The sequence below is a fragment of the Ictalurus furcatus genome, chromosome 22 (genome assembly GCF_023375685.1).
Source record: "Ictalurus furcatus strain D&B chromosome 22, Billie_1.0, whole genome shotgun sequence".
NCBI classification, from domain to species: Eukaryota; Metazoa; Chordata; class Actinopteri; order Siluriformes; family Ictaluridae; genus Ictalurus; species Ictalurus furcatus.
The window spans coordinates 16,165,169-16,185,132 of record NC_071276.1 but is presented as its reverse complement, the minus strand read 5'-3'; the positions used below and the strand labels follow the sequence as shown (position 1 = coordinate 16,185,132).

The window sequence follows — 19,964 nt, the reverse complement described above, 5'->3', positions numbered from 1 at the left end:
AGAAATTGTTAAGACATAACTTTACACAGACGTGTACAGTGTTACGCGTAGGAACCTTTTTCAGACGGAACCATTTATCTTGCTAGAACAGTACTACCCGGTCGATTTTTGTTGCGCGCTCAGGAAGTGTGTAAATGCAAAGCGCTCTGTGTAATACACTTATAGTGAACGCTATTCCTATTTTATTACATTCTTCAACACGTATCAGTGTGTAGTTTGGAAATACTGCAGGACAGTAGAGCTACACTCAGCGCAAGATGTTTGCTGGGTTGCCTGAGCTTGGGATATCCAATGGCGAAGATCTGAAAGAAACTTTGACGAACTGCACAGAGCCTCTGAAAGCTATTGACCAGTTTCAGGTAACGGTTATTAGCATGCTAGTTTCATTTGGGAGGACTGTTATACTTGCTCGCTATAAATCATTTTATTTCCACGCCACAATTTTCTGTGTTTAAGTGCGCAATTTATATTACAAGTCGTCATACGTTGCTTGCTCGTATCTTATTTCAAACGGGACACATTAAAGGTGCAATAGTCTTTATTATTATTATTATTATTATTATTATTATTTGTACAAATAGCCTGGAAGACATGTAGAACATGATAAAAAAAGAAAGAAACAGTGGATTAAGCCGTGGCTTTAGAAAAGTGTATGAAGTCGCTAAGAAAAACTGTTTGTAATACCGCCTTCCGGTCCTGAATGTTTGTTTTTGTTTGGATGCGGCTCCTGTCAGTCATTTTATAGACACTCTATGGGCCACTGTAGATTTTGGGGGCGGGTCTTCATGAATATGAGTGGGATTCATTCAACTGCTGAACCTATCCTACCCATCAGAAGTCTAATCTAAAATCTAATCTTACTTAATAGACCTTTAACGTTATTGAGCAGTTTTATTTTACCAGCGTTTTGTATACTATTTTAAAAACTTTAAATATTTTTAAACTATATCATATATCGTCAAGCACTAATTAATAGGAGCATGAGGAACGTACGTATTACCAAAGAATTGTCCCTAATTTCTGTTTTTTACACCTCAATCTCTTTTGTTTACTTATGACTACTGGCTCTATCTAAAGTAAGCTAGACAATAAAATAAAATGAGAGAGATAATGTTGGTTATATCACATGACCTGTGTTTATTTTGTCAGAGAGGTGCAAGGTTGCCAGATCTGCATGAAAACAACCCAAACCACTCCATCTCAACCCATATTCATCGCTTTTTAAAGCCGGGTTTACACTCTCCAAATTTTTTACCTGATTTTGCTGTTGCAGACAAAAATCATAATCACGTCCTAAAGAAATTCACTGAGTTGAGATCAGTGTACCGCATAACGTGATGCGATCATCTGCGGCTGATTTAGTGCCATTGCAACTAAAGTTCTGTTCTGACACCAATGGGAGGACGTCATAGGACTATGCGAAACTCACGGGACAGGTGTAAACATGCTAGCGGCAATGCTGAAACGTAAACAAAATATGGAACAGGACAGAAAAGTAAATCCTTATTATCTCTGACAGATGTTACAGTTAGAGATGGACGGATTTTATCGATACAAATAACTAAGTTGGGAAGTACCTGCTGATAATCGCTTAATCAACCGATTAATTTGAAAAAAAAAAGATTTTAAAATTGAAACTGAAGGAAAACATAACACTCGAAGTAAAATATTGTTGACCTTTATTACAAGAATAAACAGCATGGACTGTACCATGAAAATGTACGATACGTTTTTAACCGAAATAAATATCTAAGTTTTAATATATGTTAAGTATTAATAAATGTATTCAAACGGAACCAAAATGTAACACTCATAAAAAAAAAAGAGAGATCCTAAATGAATTTTTTAAAAACACTTCAAATAACTCAACTGATTTAGTCAGCGTTGGTTTTTATTTCGCCTCTAGAGGCCGCTCTCGTACTGGACTCTTCTCAGACGCAACCGGGAAAAAGTATCGTTGTGGATATTTTCCGATGATGATAGTTCCAGCAATCGGTCATTGGTGCTGATTAATCGGCCAAACCGATCAATCGGTCACCCTCTAGTTACCGTTGACAAATGTTTCTGTTTATTAATTCCTATTTTCTGCTCGAGCACGGATCAAGCTGATTGACGACATACGTAGAACTTTAATCGAGTTGAAAAGCACTCAGATTATATGGGAAATCCGCAGCCCTCTGATGAAAGTATCACAATGTTATGACCAGATCTCAAATATAGACGCTCTTTTGCACTGGTTTAATTTTATTTCATTTATATTAAAGACATGCTTAAAACTCAGGATAAAACTCATTATGCAAGGTTCTGCTTCACCACAGCAACAGATATTGTTATGTGTAGATGGAGAACGGCATATTGTTGCCGACGCTGCAGTCCGCGCTTCCTTTCCTCGATCTTCACGGCACTCCTCGGCTGGAGTTTCATCAGTCGGTGTTCGACGAGCTCCGGGACAAGCTGATGGAGCGAGTCGCTTTCATTGCTGAAGGCAAAGACGAGGACAGGTAAGAGCAAGACACCCGAGTTGTACACGTTGACGCATTATTCCATGGTTCGTCTTTACAATATAATCGATCCAACGTAGATACCACAAGTTGGAGGAACTTCTTGAGAAGAGCTTCCCGCTGGTCAAGATGCCGTCCATCCAGCCTGTCGTCATGCAGGTTATGAAACACTTACCAAAGGTGAGAGGTTAACAGGACGGCATTTCAGTTTGCTGGCATTAACACTGTTAACGTCTGCCGCTTTCATCTCATTTCTCTCGTCCTGTTTGCGCAGGTGCCGGAGAAGAAGCTGAAGCAGGTGATGGCTGATAAGGAGCTGTATAAAGTTTGCGCAGTGGAGGTGAAGAGGCAGATCTGGCAGGATAACCAGGCTCTGTTTGGTGACGAGGTCTCTCCTTTGCTCAAGCAGTACATCGTGGAGAAAGAGGCTGCACTCTTCAGCAGCGATCTCTCCATACTGCATAACTTTTTCAGTCCTTCTCCCAAAACCCGGCGGCAGGGAGAAGTGAGTGCCTCCATTCCCCTATTCTCATTACCCTATGAGCATTTTTAATTCCTTAATAAATGCGACGTGTAATCAGAGAATGTATCTGGCGCTTATAACAGGTTGTACAGAAGCTCACTCAGATGATCGGGAAGAATGTGAAGCTGTACGATATGGTGCTGCAGTTCCTAAGGACGCTTTTCCTGCGCACGCGGAACGTGCACTACTGTACCCTGCGCGCCGAGCTCCTCATGTCCCTGCACGATCTGGACGTCAGTGAGATCTGCTCCGTCGATCCATGCCACAAGGTCAGGAACTGATGTCCACTTTAGTGCTAGCAGTCTCGATCTTGTAACTAGCAAATACAGCTGTTCAGTGACATTAACATGGTCAGATAGAAATGCTGTTCAGAGCAACAGTGTTCATCTGGTTGTATTATTACTTCGGCCTTTTGTCCTAGTTTGTGAAGTATATTTTTGCCTGTAATGCAAATTAGCTCAGGGTTGAAGTTAGAGGAGCTAAGTAGTCCTTGAGGCTTTGTTCTTTGATAGAAGCCAAGGACTCGGGGAAATATTTTGTGGCGTGAGAAAATCTAAAACGCTGTACTAAAGCGCCACCATCAGGCCGATCTAGCCCATGACACATCTTGAGTATTAGGAGAAATACTACCCACTGATCATGGTTCATGTCTCTGAGACTTATGGTTTGGTATGCATATCCATTTTAGGACATAATAATAATACAAATGCAGCTAAAAGTAGTTTATTTAGTTGGTCTAAAACACTACAAAAGGATATAAAAGGATTCATTTGAACAAATATTTATTTATTATTCCAGTTCACTTGGTGCTTGGACGCCTGCATCAGGGAAAAGTTTGTTGATGCCAAACGAGCCCGAGAGCTGCAGGGTTTCTTGGACAGTATGAAGAAAGGCCAGGAGCAAGTGCTCGGGTGTGTTCGATTTAACAGATATATAAACAAGCGGCAGACCAACTCGCTGTTGATGTACACACAAAGTTTTACAGCACTGTGCTCATTCTGTGTATGTCTCTCCCAGGGATCTCTCTATGATCCTGTGTGACCCGTTTGCCAGTAACACGCTCGTGCTGAGCACAGTGAGGAACCTGCAGGAGCTGCTCAGCCAGGACGCATTGCCCAGAGTAAGAGTTACTGATCAGAGAGGCATTCTGGTACGCTTAGAATGGGTCTCTAAATAGGGGGACACCCAGATGCTCTGTGATTTTATTACATTTTATTTTATTATTTTTCGTCTTCCTTTTGCAATTTTTGTTACTGATAACATATAGTAAATAGCTTACTTGAGCAGGTTTAATCCACACTGAATTAACAATAGCAAGCAGTCCTCTAAATCAGTGGTTTTCAAAGTGGGGGCCGCCAGGGGGCGCCAGTGGGGCCTCAACAATTTGGTGTGCCCATCCCTCCCACTAGTATGTTTTCTCTTTCTCACTCTCAGACAACCACACACACAAACACAATCAATTCCTAATGTGATGTAAGATGTAATTATTAATAAAAAAAAGGGGGATATATTCAGAAGTCTGTATTTTTAATGTGTTTTAAAGACATCTTGCAAAAGGGGGGCCTCGGTCAAATGTTAATGCCATTTGGGGGGCCTTAACCTGGAAAAGTTTGGGAACCCCTGCTCTAAATAACATCAACTTGTTAAGGGATTAACCACAATATTATTGGACACATTTGAAGAATGAGACAAACGTTTATATAGTTGGGTTATGTTCATAAAATAAGTCTGTGCCTAAGGGGTAAGCTCCATGCTTAAAGCCGTTATATAAATGTTCTTCTATAATAAATAGCCAGGCATGAGATCTGGTAAGTTTTTTGTATTTGAGTATAAAATCACTGTTTGTATATGAACAGGACAGTCCAGACCTGCTGCTGCTCCTCAGGATGCTCTGTCTCGGGCAGGGAGCTTGGGACATGATTGACAGCCAGGTTTTCAAAGAGCCACGCCTGGTAAGATCATTAGTTGCTATTCATGTCACCTTATTACCCCTTTTACCGTTTTTCAGGCCCCGGAGCTGGTGATGGTTTAGGGAATCCGAGAGCCTTTTTTTTTTCTCGTTTTCAGCTCTGTGAGCTTTCTGTTTTTATCGAGTTTTGTGTCACTGAATGGAAATCAGCTGTGCTGCGAATGCATCTGGTAAGTTACGGCCGAGTGGCATTTATCGACACGGGCAAGTACAACGCGAATAGCGCTAACAAAATATTTGTAGATCTGGCTGGAATTTATATTTCAGTTTGGCCTGCAAATATATTCACACACAACTTTACAAAAATACTTGTTGTTTGCAACGCGACACATTCGTGTTTATTTGTGATGGTAATAAACAATTTAGCTCCTATGTAGCTTGTTGTAATTGGCAATAAAGCCGTTATTATTGCCGTCTCCACTGATTCATAACTACATATTTTAATTTAGCTCATTTTTCATATTTAAGTCCCTGGCCCTTTTTTTTTTTCACCAAGCTGATTTTACCATCTGAGATCTGGCAGTTTTGTAGTGGAAAAATGTGGAACTGGTCCAGATTAAGAACCAGCATGAACGCTCTGTTGAACTGTTTAAGTGATGAAAATTTGGGTGCTGAAAGAAGCGTTACTTATTTGAGAAACTATTGCGAGTAAGCGATATTGTTTGTCGCCGCCATTAGGAATTGGAAGTTGTTACACGTTTCCTGCCAGCCATGATGTCGATAGTGGTGGACGATTACACATTCACTGTAGAACAGAAGCTTCCCAGTGAAGAGAAGAGCTCCCTCACCTACCCCAACACCCTGCCTGACACTTTTACCAGGTATTTATACACACTCTTATCAAGTACACACACCGTATCTGATCGTTTTACCCAGTTTACACGTCTCGTACACAGATATGACTTATTTGGTGTTTTCTAATGTTGTTCATTGTCTTTCAGATATTTGCAGGAAAACAGAGTTGCGTGTGAGATGGGTCTGTATTATGTACTCCATATTGCTAAGCAGAGGAATAAGAACGCTCTGCAGAGGTTGCTCCCTTCTTTGGGTAAGCCAGTCGCTGGTACACGTGCTCTGTACATATTAAAATAGTGTATTTCAGAGAGAGATGGTATGTTCTCATCGTGAACGTTACTACAGTAATAGACATTTCCGCACAGATTGACCGTATACAAGAACAGCTAGTGGTGTCTATTTCTCATTCTGCAATAATAATATGGTGCATCTTTGTTCCATGATCTAAGGTATGACTTATAAATATAAAGCAGCCAACAATTTGATGTGATGTCATTTAGAGCTCTTTCCAGGAAATATATTTTGTTTTACACGAAAGATTTTGGCTTGGAAAAGTGGAAGGACATGCCTCCTTACTGGGGCTGACAGACTCAGAGACCACACTTCCTTCACTTGCGCTGACAGACTCAGAGGCCACACTTCCTTCACTGGGCCTGGCAGACTCAGAGACCACACTTCCTTCACTGGGCCTGGCAGACTCAGAGACCACACTTCCTTCACTGGGCCTGGCAGACTCAGAGACCACACTTCCTTCACTGGGCCTGGCAGACTCAGAGGCCACACTTCCTTCACTTGGGCTGGCAGACTCAGAGGCCACACTTCCTTCACTTGGGCTGGCAGACTCAGAGGCCACACTTCCTTCACTTGGGCTGGCAGACTCAGAGGCCACACTTCCTTCACTTGGGCTGGCAGACTCAGAGGCCACACTTCCTTCACTGGGCCTGGCAGACTCAGAGACCACACTTCCTTCACTGGGCTTGGCAGACTCAGCGGCCACACTTCCTTCACTGGGCCTGGCAGACTCAGAGGCCACACTTCCTTCACTGGGCCTGGCAGACTCAGAGGCCACACTTCCTTCACTGGGCCTGGCAGACTCAGAGACCACACTTCCTTCACTTGGGCTGGCAGACTCAGAGGCCACACTTCCTTCACTGGGCCTGGCAGACTCAGAGACCACACTTCCTTCACTGGGCTTGGCAGACTCAGCGGCCACACTTCCTTCACTGGGCCTGGCAGACTCAGAGGCCACACTTCCTTCACTGGGCCTGGCAGACTCAGAGACCACACTTCCTTCACTGGGCCTGGCAGACTCAGAGGCCACACTTCCTTCACTTGGGCTGGCAGACTCAGAGGCCACACTTCCTTCACTGGGCCTGGCAGACTCAGAAAAGGAGAGAGAGGAAGTGAAAGAAAAAAAATCCCAAAGAAACTGATATCATCCTATAATCTAGTGGTGTAGAATAGATATAGATATAGAATAGACCAGTGAACTAATTACCGTATATTTACACCCCTACTGTGGTGCCCTCTAGTGGCCGTACGTTTAATCTGCATGTGTTTGTGCTCATACAGTGGAGACGTACAATGACATGTCCTTCGGAGACATTTTCCTTCATCTCCTTACCGGCCACCTGACCCTTCTGTCTGACGAGTTCGGCACCGAGGAGTTCTGCATGTCCGTTTTCGACAACTTCCTGCTCACGTCCTCCTCCAGGTCAGTCAGTGTTATAGTGAATCAGCCTGGGCTTTTTCACTCTTACCCTACTTTTTTTTTTTTTTTACCCATTTATAGCCATTCACTTGCTAGGAAGTGATGACTCATCTCAGGCTTCACACACTCAAAGCTGTAGTGTCCATCTGGACGATGTTGCAGCAGATATTTATGCATCAGCGCCATCACGTCAGTTATTTTATACATTGGGTGTTGAAAGAATAAGAATTAATAAGAAAAACAGTCTTAGTAAGCCTGTGATTATAAATCAATTCTTTTTGCATCTTGATTTTTTTTTTATCATTATTATAGCCTACATTCTTTTTATTTGTTTTTTGTACCATGTGTATAACTCTTACATTAATAATAATAATAATAATAATAATACATTATTCAAAACCAGAATATCCCTGTACAAACTTTGGGAACTATGTTCATTATTAATCATTTTCTTTGGGTAAATAAACAGTAATAGATCCAAAACATTATAATAAAATACAAATGCGTGCCTCTATAATTTTCAGACGTATATTATAACCCCTCTGCTTATTTTCTCTGTGCAGGACCGTATTAATTTATGAGCCAAGCTACTTTTTTTTTTTTTTTTTTTTTTTTTTTTTTAGGAAGGACTTTCAAAGGAATTTAACATGAACATTTAACTACAACATTTCATCTGGAATCTGTCGTCCTGGCGAAATTTTTCAAATGAAAATCATTTATGCATAAGTCTGTGTAATTGTCCAGCAACTAAGACTGGATTTTTTTTTTTATCCAATTCTGGTTACACTATGCCTCAGGAGTGGGTTAAGAAAACACCAAGGGTAATGCCGCTTTAATGTAAAGCACTGTATATGGCATACCTATTTAGGATAGGATATAATGCCTCTTAAAATGACTTAATACACTTTTTATATATAAACATGATGACTTGTGATTTTATTGAAACTGTTCAAGGTGTAGTGCCCCTACTCTTTTTTTGAAGTATCTCACGATATCTTTATATCTCACCGCTCTTTTCCAGCAAGGAGAATGTGCACAGACACACACTACGCTTGTTGAACCATCTCCACCAGAAAGTGCACTCATCTTCCATGGAAGCACTGATGAAAACACTTGAACCACCCAAACAGGTACGACTGCATTAAATAAACCCGAAAGCCACTAGATGACACCGTTACCTAAGTGATACTCTTATTCTTATTTATACATATTTATTTCCTTCGTCTTCTGAAAAATTCAGAGCTTTGTGTACCTGTCCAATACGATATTATTTCTAAAAAAAAAAAAAATAAATAAACAAAATAAGTCTTGGAGACGTTCATGTTTTAATTTTAAATTTGTGGTCATTTCAGGGAAAAACGTTACGATGACACAATTTTGATGACTCATCCTGTACGTGACTTGACTTAAATGCTCTCTAGAACATATGACCCAGAGGCGGGTCTTGCTCTGTAGTAGCAGCTTGCATGTTTATACATCCCTTTTTTGCACATTCCTGTGCAAATAGTTCTTATTTCTTATTCATTTCTGATTTTTTTATTTAATTATTTAAATGCACAGTCTAAAGAGGAGTAGGCCAGGTTTTCATTTCACTGTTGTATACTGTTATATACAGTCGTGCTTGAAAGTTTGTGAATTTTCTATATTTCTGCATGAATATGACCTAAAACATCGTCAGATTTTCACCCAGATATGTAATATTGGATCATTTTCCTCAATAAATAAATGACCAAGTATAATATTTTTGTCTCATCTGTATAATTGAGGACTCATGTGAAAATCTGATGATGTTTTAGGTCATACTTAAATGCTAAATATATATAGCGTTTTTATCCAAAGCGCTTTACACTGTGTCTCATTCACCCATTCACACACACTCTCACACACCAATGGTAGCAGAGCTGCCATGCAAGGCGCTAACTTGCCATCGGGAGCAACTTGGGGTTCAGTGTCTTGCCCAAGTACACTTCGGCATGTGGAGTCATATGGGCCGGGAATCACTACCCCACCATCGCTGTACCACCTGATCCACAGCCGCCCTATGTATGCAGAAATATAGAAAATTCAGAAGGGTTTGCAAACATTCAAGCACGACTACAGGTTATATACTATATATGTTACTGTGTATGTGACAAATAAAAAAAACTTGAATCTTGAAATCACAGCCATTTCATGGGCACGTTACGTATTGTATTCTCTGATTCAGGTATTTGATTGTTAATTCATAGCTGTTTCAAATGCATCATTGATCATATAGGAGATGTGGAAGTGTCGGAGTCTGTAATACAATAACACCATCCAAATAGGGGTCTTCACATCGTCGTAGTAATTCCGCTCGGTATTTTATGCCCACAGAGCAGTGAGCCGGTAAAAGAACTCTACACGCAGCTGGTGGAAAAGATCGAGGCATCGAAACGCAGTCCACCCGAACCTGAGGAAGCGCCAACCCTGGACCTGGGCCTGCACCCGGTCACCGTCCCCACCACGCCAACCACTCCTGTCTGATACGTACCGCCGAGACGGATGCAGACGCAGCCGTATTTTTCAGTGGTATATTTTGATCATTTCTCGTTTTTCTTATCCAAAGGTCATTTTAAAAACCATCATCTTGGTTCAGAATGGCACCGTTGAGAACTAGTGCTTGATTTGTTATGAGTGAGTATTTTAAAGTGTGGTCTTGTTTAATTGTTGTATCAGTTAAAAGCGATACTATATGTACAGTACTCTTGTGACTGACTGTTCATGTATGGATTGTTTGTAGCCAAGCCCAGTTGTAAATAAAATTATTTAGAAAACAATCTCTTCCAAGTCTTCCAATTACATCTACTCCCCCCCTTCCTCCCGTGGATAACAGAAGTTAATCTGAAATCTCTGGCAGGGAACGTCATCCTGATTCCAACTGAGGAACTTACACTAATCTGTAACATTTGTGCTGTTTATCTTCCTCAGTTTTTTTTAAAACAAATTGTAAGTAGGCGATTCTCACAGAGCACCAGAGATAAACCTCTTCCTCTGTTAAACTCATTCCTGGAGCTCTGTAGGAAGCAGTGTCTCTCTTGTCCTCTCTTGTGTTGTAGCTCTTCCTGCTAGGATGGGCAGTCAGGAATCATCATGAAACGCAGAATTCCCAGGTTTTAGGTTCGCCATCACTCTCTGGCTTGTTTCTCGAAGACGAGCGCGAAAACCTTCTCAGGTTAGGGAAAAGTTCATTTTCTTGGTTCATTTTTCTTCATCTGTTTTATTATACAGAATGTTGAAAATATATTGAGATATTTCTAATAAGTGTCCAGTAGTAGTATTCTTTTAATCCCAATAAAGGATGTACATTTAATATGTAGAATTTTTTTTTTTTTTTTTTTTTTACAAATACAAATGTGCTTCCTTGTAGTGGTAGTTAATTGGGAATTGCCCCTATGTAGAAATAAATAGGAACTGAAAACAGGAATTTAGAAAGTTTTATTAGAAACTGAAATGTGTACATGTACTCACGCCCAATGCAACCAATCATGGGAATTTCCCAGGAGACTTCCTGTACTTTGTGGTGGTGGTGGTTGTTGGGGTTTTTTTTTTAAAGGTAAATATTGCCTGTCTAGAGATGAGACTCTCCTCCCACCTGAAACCCAAAAACACGAACAGGTATTAGAATATGAACGAGGTGTTCTCGAGAGAGCCGTATTCAAACGTACCAAAAAAATAAGAAGATTTGACGTGGCTAATTAACCGAGGAAAACAAGAAACAGAAAATACAGTACACTAACTTCCTAGGCTTGAAACAGGAGAGGATTTCACGCAATTTATCATGTATCCAGAATACAACATTATTATTAACTACAAGATAAGCTACTTCAATAGTACCGAAGAGACTGAAGAATTCAGTTAAGTCAGGTCAGGTGGAACTTCCAATAACATTTTAAGTGGAGGGAGAGTACCCCACAAGCAAACATACCAACCGCAAAGATCATTACAAAAGCGAGTGAGATGTATCAGTTTCCCTGGAAGTGACGATTTTGTTCTCTTCAACACACGGGACGGAGATGGTGCTTTATTCGCAAATATTTTATGCGATATTCCAATTTTTCACTTAAGTTAAATTCGCAACATGGATGGAAACATAGCGTGTGTGGATGAGAGCAGATGGCGCTTTGCTCTGTGTGTGTTAGGTCGCCCTGTGATGCGGTATGAGCAACAACTTGAAAAGTTGTGGTTGCCTGGCTTCACATGTCTCGGAGAAAGCACTTATTAGCCTTCACCCTCCCTGGATGCTAGCTGTCGTACTGTATGATCAGGGAGAGCTGGCCGGTTGGTGGAAATTGGCAGGTGACCAATCTGTGGGAAAAAAAATTATGAAAATTCGATGAATATATAAATTAGATAGAGTCCCAACCGTACACACACCACCCCCTTCCTGGTATTCTTGTATATTACAGCCTGCATTTGCATATTGATCCTGATAGCCTGTTCTATTTTATGACAAAACAACACTTGCTTGATTGCAAGTCCGATTTTCCAGTTAGATTTTCAGATCTCGCCGTTTCTTAGATTTATACGGGAAAGGTTATTCATTTGCTTATTCAAATAAATTCTTTATTTATATGACATACTGTACATTTTATAGACGTTTGGGCTGACTTTAATGGGAAGTACCTAAACACTGTTGTTTGGTCTGTTCTTTTCTTCATGACACTGACAAATAATACAGTGAAAAATAAATAAATGGATATGGTGAATACACTTGAAGCCATTAAGAGGTATATGCTTAGTATATATTAGTTTTAAATAGTTTTAAGGAAAAGACAAAGTAGGGAGCATTACGACTAGGTTATATAAGCAAATTTTGACACAAATATCATTAAATCCATCCATCCATCCATCCATTTTCTGTACCGCATCCTACAGAGGGTCAGATAATTTACCCACAGCACAGATAATTTAGGGATGCCAATCAGCCTACAATGCATGTCTTGAGTGCCAGACTGGGGCAGGAAACCCCCAAAGCACGGGGAGAACATGTAATCTCAGTGCAAACAGGGCAGAATTTAAACTAAACCCCCAACATTGCAGGTGTGTGGCAAACATGCTAGCTTCTACAACCACAACCTCACTGTACAGCTCGGTTCACTCACACTCATGCCAACCAGGACGGCCAGGAACCTTGGGGTGATTCTTGATGACGGCTTGACCTTTACAGACCATATCTCAGCAACTGCAAGGTCCTGTAGGTTCATCCTTTACAACATCAAGAAAATCCAACCCTACATCACCAAACAGGCTACACAGATACTAGTCCAGGCTCTTGTTATCTCTAAACTGGACTACTGCAACTCACTGCTTTCAGGCCTCCCAGCCAGCTCCATCAAACCCCTTGAGATGATTCAGAATGCTGCAGCACGCCTCGTCTTCAACCAGTCCAAGAGAACCCATGTCACACCCCTCTTCATCTCCCTCCACTGGCTTCCTGTAGCTGCCTGCATCAAGTTCAAGGCCTTGATGCTCACCTACAAGACCTTGTCAGGAACAGCACCCTCCTACCTCAACACTATCCTGAAGGCCTACGTTCCCTCTCGCAATCTGCGATCGATTAGCGACCGACGTTTAGCAGTTCCAACTCAGCGTGGCGCAAGGTCCCTTTCCAGAACCTTCACACTAACTGTTCCTCAGTGGTGGAATGCACTTCCAAGCTCAATCCGGACCGCAGAATCTCTCACCATCTTCAAAAAACAGCTAAAGACCCACCTCTTCCATGAACACCTAACCAACTCATAATAAAAAGAAGAAAAAAAAATGCACTTACACCTCTACTCTGCACTTTGCTTCTTCTGGAATTCAGTTCATAGATCTTGTATGGTAGCACTTCTAGTATTGTTCTCTGCTTGATATATCGCTTTGCTTGTATCTTTCTCATTTGTAAGTCGCTTTGGATAAAAGCGTCAGCTACGTGAATAAATGTAATGTAATGTAATGTAATGTACTAAGCCACCATGACCTCTACCTTATCATTATGCAACTTATTTACTTTTTTTTTTTTAAAGAAAGACAAATCAGACAGAGAACATAATTTAACAGCAGCAAAAATAACATAATAACTACATAGATTAAACCTACTGACACCTTAGCATTAGCATTAGCATTTTTTTTTTTTTTTTTTTTTTTTACATTTATTAGCAATCTAACTATATCCATGTATTTTATAGGTGTACATTTACTGACGTTAGAGCATACACTTCCCCTTTACCCCATCCTTTAGTGGAAACGGACCTCAGTAGGGTTTAATTAGACCATTCTCAACACAGAAGATATTGTATGGTAACATCATAAACTGAAAACTGAAAGTAATTAGAATGTAATTCTCAGGAAAGTACATGTTTGACTGGTTTCCACAGCCTGATGCCAATACAGTGAGAAATGCTGAGCAATGATGCCTGGTTTCAAACGGTTCAGGTAACAGACAGGTCAAGGAGGTAAAGGGCACACTGAGAAGAGAGACCTGAGAGAGACCATTAAACGGACAATTTGCCTCTGCAATAATACATTTCCCAGCATGACTCAGACATCATACAGATATATATATATATATATAGTGTGTATGTGTGTGTGTATATATATATATATAGTTTTGAAGTGGGCAAGGATAGAGACGTGACAAGAAGTCACAGCCTGATGCTTCTGAAAGCTTTGCTTCTTCAAACATCCTCTGGAATCTATTTATGAATATGAATGCAGGCAGGAAGTCGCACATACAGTCTCATAAAGGTTGAGGTAAGTGCTGTGAACTGGCTTGCTCCAGCCATTTGTCTTCAAAGCCCTGTGAGAAGGTAAGTAGACAAATACATGCTGCAAGTAGTTTGAAATAGATATATACCCAAATATACAGTACGGTGCAAAAGTCTTTTTTTTAATACAAACTTTGTTATAGATTTTTTTATTTTATGACTTCTACATTATCGAATCTTTACAAAAACATTTTAGATTCCCAAACATTAGTTCTCTAGCACAAAATGAACTGTTACAGAAAAAGGTTTGTATGTCAGTAAAGAAAGCAGCATATCAAGTGGTAAGAGACACTTTTCAGACCAAAAAAAAAAAAAAAAACACACAATGAAGGCTGCTGGGTTTTGCTGCAAAAATAAGCAGTGACTGGTTCTGCAAGATACTCAGGCTGTGCAAATTGTACCGGAGACTAATAATAATTTTTTTAAGAAAATGGTCGACACACCACATATCAACTTTGTTTCATTTATTTCTGTTTACTGCTATTTGTAGTATTTAATTTTTTTTATGTAGAAACATTTAATTTCCTTATTTTTGAAGGCTCAACAGCATTTCTTTGCATGTGCCTAAGACTTTTGCACAGTCCTGTATGTGAAAGTGTAAATTAAGAGCATAACATCTAGTTTTTTTCTCTTTAGATGAATTGCACAAATTGTAACTCCCTCATTAACCAAACCAAAGCATGTCCAGTGAAGTCCCAGCCTATTTTCATCTCTGTGCTGATTAGCCTGGTCCTCTTGCTTGGGTTTTTCCTGAACATCTTCAGCATGTGGGTCTTCAAGTACCGCACTCCTGAGTGGAAGTCTGGAACGGTTCTCCAGTTCCATCTGGCTATCAGCGATCTCATTTTATGTCCTCTAGCACCATTCTTAGTGGTTTACTTTGCCATGGGACACTGGCCTTTTGGAAGAGAGATGTGTCGGTTCAAGATTGTCCTGATGATCGTCCACTTTTATGGTAATATCTTCTTTCTTACTCTCATAAGCATCCACCGTTACATATCCGTGGTCTACCACAGTCAGGAATTCCGCATGAAACAGAAGGACTTTGTAAAGAAGCTTTGCATAGGAGTTTGGGCTGTCGTGCTCATTAAAGGAGTGGTGTGTAGTCTGCTTCTGGACATAAGCACAGTGGGGAAACACACGCTGTGTCTCAGTATCCACCAGGAACAATACATCAAGGTGTATTTTTTTGCTAACTTCATTCTACTCTTACCCGGATTCCTGATCCCGTTCACGATATCGCTGGTTTGCTACAGCCGCTTGGCAAGATCCATGTCTGGCATCAACATCTGCCATCAGAAAGGCAAGCTCATGAAGAGTAAGTCATGCAAAATGGTGGCTGTTTGTCTGCTGATTTTCGGACTGTGTTTCACGCCCATTAATGTGATTCGTACCGTACTCGTGGTGGTCAAGAAATTCTACCCCGAAAACTGCCGTCTGCTTTTGCACGTGGAAACATCGTACTACGTCTCCTGGATCCTGTCTTCAGCCAACTGCTGTCTTGATCCACTGATCTATTGCTTTGCCTCGCAGAAATTTATGGGAGCCTTCCGCAGCTCGCTGAGGAAAATAGGAGTCAGGTTCCAAACAACTCGGGAGGATATTGAGAATGAGAGCGCTCTGAACACACACGTCGTCCCCACTCCTAGGACCATTTAGAAAAAGTGACCATCTTGTAATTAAGCATGCTGGATGGAACACTCTCAAAAAAGGGGACTTGTCACTCATTGGTACTGCCTTAGTAGCTTTGGTACGCATCTTTCACCTGTGAGTGTACCTTTAAGGCTTAGGGTACAACCATGGGGCATCATTTCTAAAATGTTCATAAAATCAAATTTGGACTTCAATTTTATGGATTTGTTCTTATGTTTTTTGTGCCCATGCAGCAGTATACTAGTGCAATCTCACTTCTCAGGGACTTTCAGACTAACCAGTGTTACAGAAGCAGGAGTGAGTGAATAAATATATGAAAGTCCCAATTTAAACAATAGATAGACAGAAACAAAGATAGACGGATGGAAAGACAAGGAAAGAATGACAGACAGGTTGAAAGGAAGGAAGGAAGGAAGGAGGGAATGTAGGTAGGTGGGTGGTTGGGTAGGTAGGTAGGTAGGTGGGTGGGTGGTTGGTTGGGTAGGTAGGTAGGTGGTTGGTTGGAAAATATAAGAGCAGGTACTCATTTGTCACATCCCTTTTGTTATATTTTGTTATATTATATTTTCATAATTACTGTATTGTTTAATTGTGGTATTTTGTATTTATATTTTAATTTGATATATTTACATTTGATGTATTGTGTATTATGTATAGAAAAATCCATTATGTATTTGATGTATTTCTGCCATATTCTCATTTGTAAGTCGCTTTGGATACAAGCATCTGCTAAATGAATAAATGTAAATGCAAATGTATTCTTCTAATGGGGCACTTAAAGCCTTCCTGCTCCCACTGTGGGTTAAACATAGCTTGGCATTTTGCAACAAAATCCATTAATCAGCATTTTAGTATTTTAATGCAATTGTAATGTAACTATTTATGTCCTCAATGCATTCAAGAGCTCATTCTATTGTTCATGGTGTTACTATAGCGAATACTTTTGTTCAAAATACCTCCTTAAAGATTTTGAGAAACTGGAATGAAACTGCATAAGCAATAAAGGAAGTTTTGTTTATGTATTTCTGGGTTGCAATCTTCAGTGAGTCAAAGTGTGAGCAGCTGAAGTGACCTTGAATGATATTCAGTTTTCACTTGCACATGAGAATCGAAAGATTGTGTACCTCTCTTGAGGTGGCCTTTACTGGTGCCATAGAGCTGCTTCTTTTTTCTCTCCCAGCGACAGAACACGTTAGGTCCAACACGGACATTATTTGCAGTATAAGCCGACTTGTTTTTGAGTTATTGAGGTTTGGATTATTCTCATTCAGCTGAAGTGTGACTGGAACTATAAGAACTCAATGCTAAATATAACTTTGATTATTGTTGGTTGGGATTTTCACCTCTGTAACAATTTTTTTTTTTTTAAATTAAGCCACACTGTTTCTTCTTTATGGATCCTGCTGATGTGAATATTTTAGCAGTATTCATCAGAGTGTAATGTGTTTAATGTGAATTGATGCAGTACTGTTTCAGCTCATTTGTTCCTCGGAAAAAAAAACAGAACCGCCCTTGTTCTTCTTCCTCTTTTTCCACGCATCTTTTAGTAGTTGCTGTATCAACACATGAATTCACAGTTTTAGTTTTTTCCTCGTACGCTCAAAGATGAACAACCACACTGAGGCGTCTTGCCCTCCAGAAGCCCAGCACATCATCATAACAGTCTTCCTGTGCTTGAGCTACACGATAGGACTCCTTCTTAACGGCTTCAGCCTCTGGGTTTTCATCTTCCGGATATCCAAATGGAATGCTGGCACAGTTTTGCAGTTCAACTTGGCAATAAGTGATGCACTCGCTGCTCCTGTCACCCCGCTGATGGCAGCCTACTTTGTCAACGGGAACAACTGGGAGTTTGGCGACTTTCTGTGCGAGTTGAAGATAGCCTTAATCAGTGCTCACTTCTACGGCAGTATCATGTTCCTCACCCTCATCAGCATTCATCGCTACGTGGTTGTGGTTCAATTCAAACGTTCGTCACCGTTTAAACGGAAAGCCTTTGTGAAGAAACTGTGTTTTGGAGTTTGGTGTTTTTTGTTGGTTGGCGCCATAGTGTACGGCGCTCTTCTGCCCGTTACCCAAGAAGACGGGCACAAACAATGCCTTTCCATACATCAATCCAAACTTACCAATGTGTACTTCATTATCAACTTTGTGCTCTTTGTTTTTGGCTTTCTTGTGCCTTTCACAGTATCTGTGGTTTGCTACAGCTGTCTGGCTCGATCGGTAACCAAGGTAAATGTCAACTCGCTGCAAGGTCAGTCAGTCAAGACAAAGTCACTAAGGATGATAGGACTATGTCTAGTCATCTTTGGAATCTGCTTCCTCCCTCTCAATGTTACCCGGACTATTGGGGTTGTCATTACAAAGTACTACCCTACACAATGTAAGCTTCTGGTACGAGTGGAAACAGCATACTATTCATCCTATGTCTTGGCAGGAATCAACTGTTGCTTGGACCCTCTTATCTATTTCTTTGGCTCACACAGTTTTAATAAAGCGTTCCAAAGATCTCTGAAAATACCAAGAGGTCAACAGGAAATAGACAACAAAACTGAATCAGAGACAACAGGTTACAGTGCAACTAGAAATGCTATCTATACAATATCATCAGAAATGGTGTTATAGCATTTCAGAGATACAAATCTTCTCTTTCTTATTTCCAAAAGTATTTTAAGGTATGTTTGGTTGTTATTTCTTTCTGTTGTTTTGTTCACTCCGATTTCCTGTCAAATATTTTCTGTGAAGTAGTCAGAGAGGAACAAGAGTGCAATGTCAAAAATCTACTTCTGCAACTTTAGTAACACTGTTGAAATCTTTTGGTTTGTTTTGTCATGCTGGTAAAAAAAAAAAAAAAAACAGCATGACATCACATTTTACCATAGTGCAGTTAAGCTTTTAAGGACAAATTGTAGCATGATATTTGTAATATAATTTAATACATGTAATGCAGTGTGAAATTATGTAGACAATGTACATTGCCAGTCAAGTTTTTGAACACCCTTTATTACCACTTTGGTTTAAGAAATGGGTTCTAGTTAAATACTCTGAAAATATAATATTTCTGTAAGAAGAGAAGAATATATATGTAGCTTACAGTCATGGAGTACCTACTGTAAGTGCACTTGCTTTGAATAAAGCTCTCGTTTAGTGTCTCATTAGACGTGGAACATCTCCTTAAATACAAAGATTTTACTTTCAGTAACTGCTTTATCCTGGTTAGGGTTGAGGTGGAGCCGGTGCTGATCCCGGGAACAGTAGGCATAAGGTGAGAATACATCCTGAGTAGGATGCCTGTTCATCACAGAGCAGTAAGCACACACACAGTCACACACTTATTCACACCTAAGGGGCAGTTTAGCATAGGCAATCCACCAACTGGTGGGAGGTACATTTTTGGGAGGTGGAAAGAAAACTGGGGAACGTGGGGGAAGCTCAGCGGTCACCCAAAAGACATGGGAAGAAAATGCTGCAATAGTAAGGCAATTTGGTGGTGCAGTAGGTAGCTGTATTGCTGCCTCACATCTCCAGGATCCCTGCTTTGATCCTGAGCTCAGGTTACTGTCAACACTGAAGTTTCACATCTTCTCACTTGTGACTCTTTGGGTTTCCTCTGGGTTCTGTGGTTTCTTCTCACTTCTTAAAACATGCCAATAGGTTGACTAAATTGATCCTGCGTGTGAATGCATGTTCATGGTGCCCTGTGATGGACTGGAATTCCATCCCGTGTGTACTCATGCCTCATGTTGTGTATTCCTTGGATAGGCTCTGGATCCACAGCAACCCTGACCAGGATAAAGTGACTATTGAAGAAGAATGAATGAATAAGGCAATTAGAAATACTAAACCATTTTACTGATCTATTTAGTCAAGTAATAAGGAAGCTAATACACAACTGGTAGATGAACAACTCAGTAGGTATTTTGGCAGCTGGTCAAAATGAATCTAAATTATGGAAAACAACTACCAGAAAAAAAAAAATCAACCTGTTCAACACTGCAGGAAAACCACTCACCTGGCTGCACTGTATTTAATCAGTAAGAGT

At 40.4% G+C, this 19,964-nt stretch overlaps 3 protein-coding genes across 3 annotated transcripts; all 3 read left to right on the top strand.

Moving 5' to 3' along the window:
- Positions 1-50: 50 nt before the first annotated feature.
- nelfb (negative elongation factor complex member B) lies at positions 51-13,068 on the top strand. The gene is made up of 13 exons (XM_053653928.1): positions 51-359; positions 2,341-2,501; positions 2,582-2,681; positions 2,776-3,006; positions 3,108-3,293; positions 3,823-3,935; positions 4,042-4,144; positions 4,881-4,976; positions 5,672-5,814; positions 5,935-6,041; positions 7,361-7,502; positions 8,521-8,629; positions 9,855-13,068. Exons 1-13 carry the CDS (start codon positions 258-260, stop codon positions 10,002-10,004), a joined length of 1,743 nt encoding a protein of 580 aa, XP_053509903.1. The 5' UTR covers positions 51-257; the 3' UTR covers positions 10,005-13,068.
- Positions 13,069-14,668: 1,600 nt separating this feature from the next.
- LOC128625536 (P2Y purinoceptor 4-like) lies at positions 14,669-15,953 on the top strand. The gene has a single exon (XM_053653932.1). The coding sequence runs from the start codon at positions 14,906-14,908 to the stop codon at positions 15,926-15,928; it is 1,023 nt and encodes a 340-aa protein (XP_053509907.1). The 5' UTR covers positions 14,669-14,905; the 3' UTR covers positions 15,929-15,953.
- An 8-nt stretch (positions 15,954-15,961) lies between these two features.
- Positions 15,962-19,381, top strand: LOC128625537 (P2Y purinoceptor 4). The gene has a single exon (XM_053653933.1). The coding sequence runs from the start codon at positions 17,528-17,530 to the stop codon at positions 18,545-18,547; it is 1,020 nt and encodes a 339-aa protein (XP_053509908.1). The 5' UTR covers positions 15,962-17,527; the 3' UTR covers positions 18,548-19,381.
- Positions 19,382-19,964: the final 583 nt, after the last annotated feature.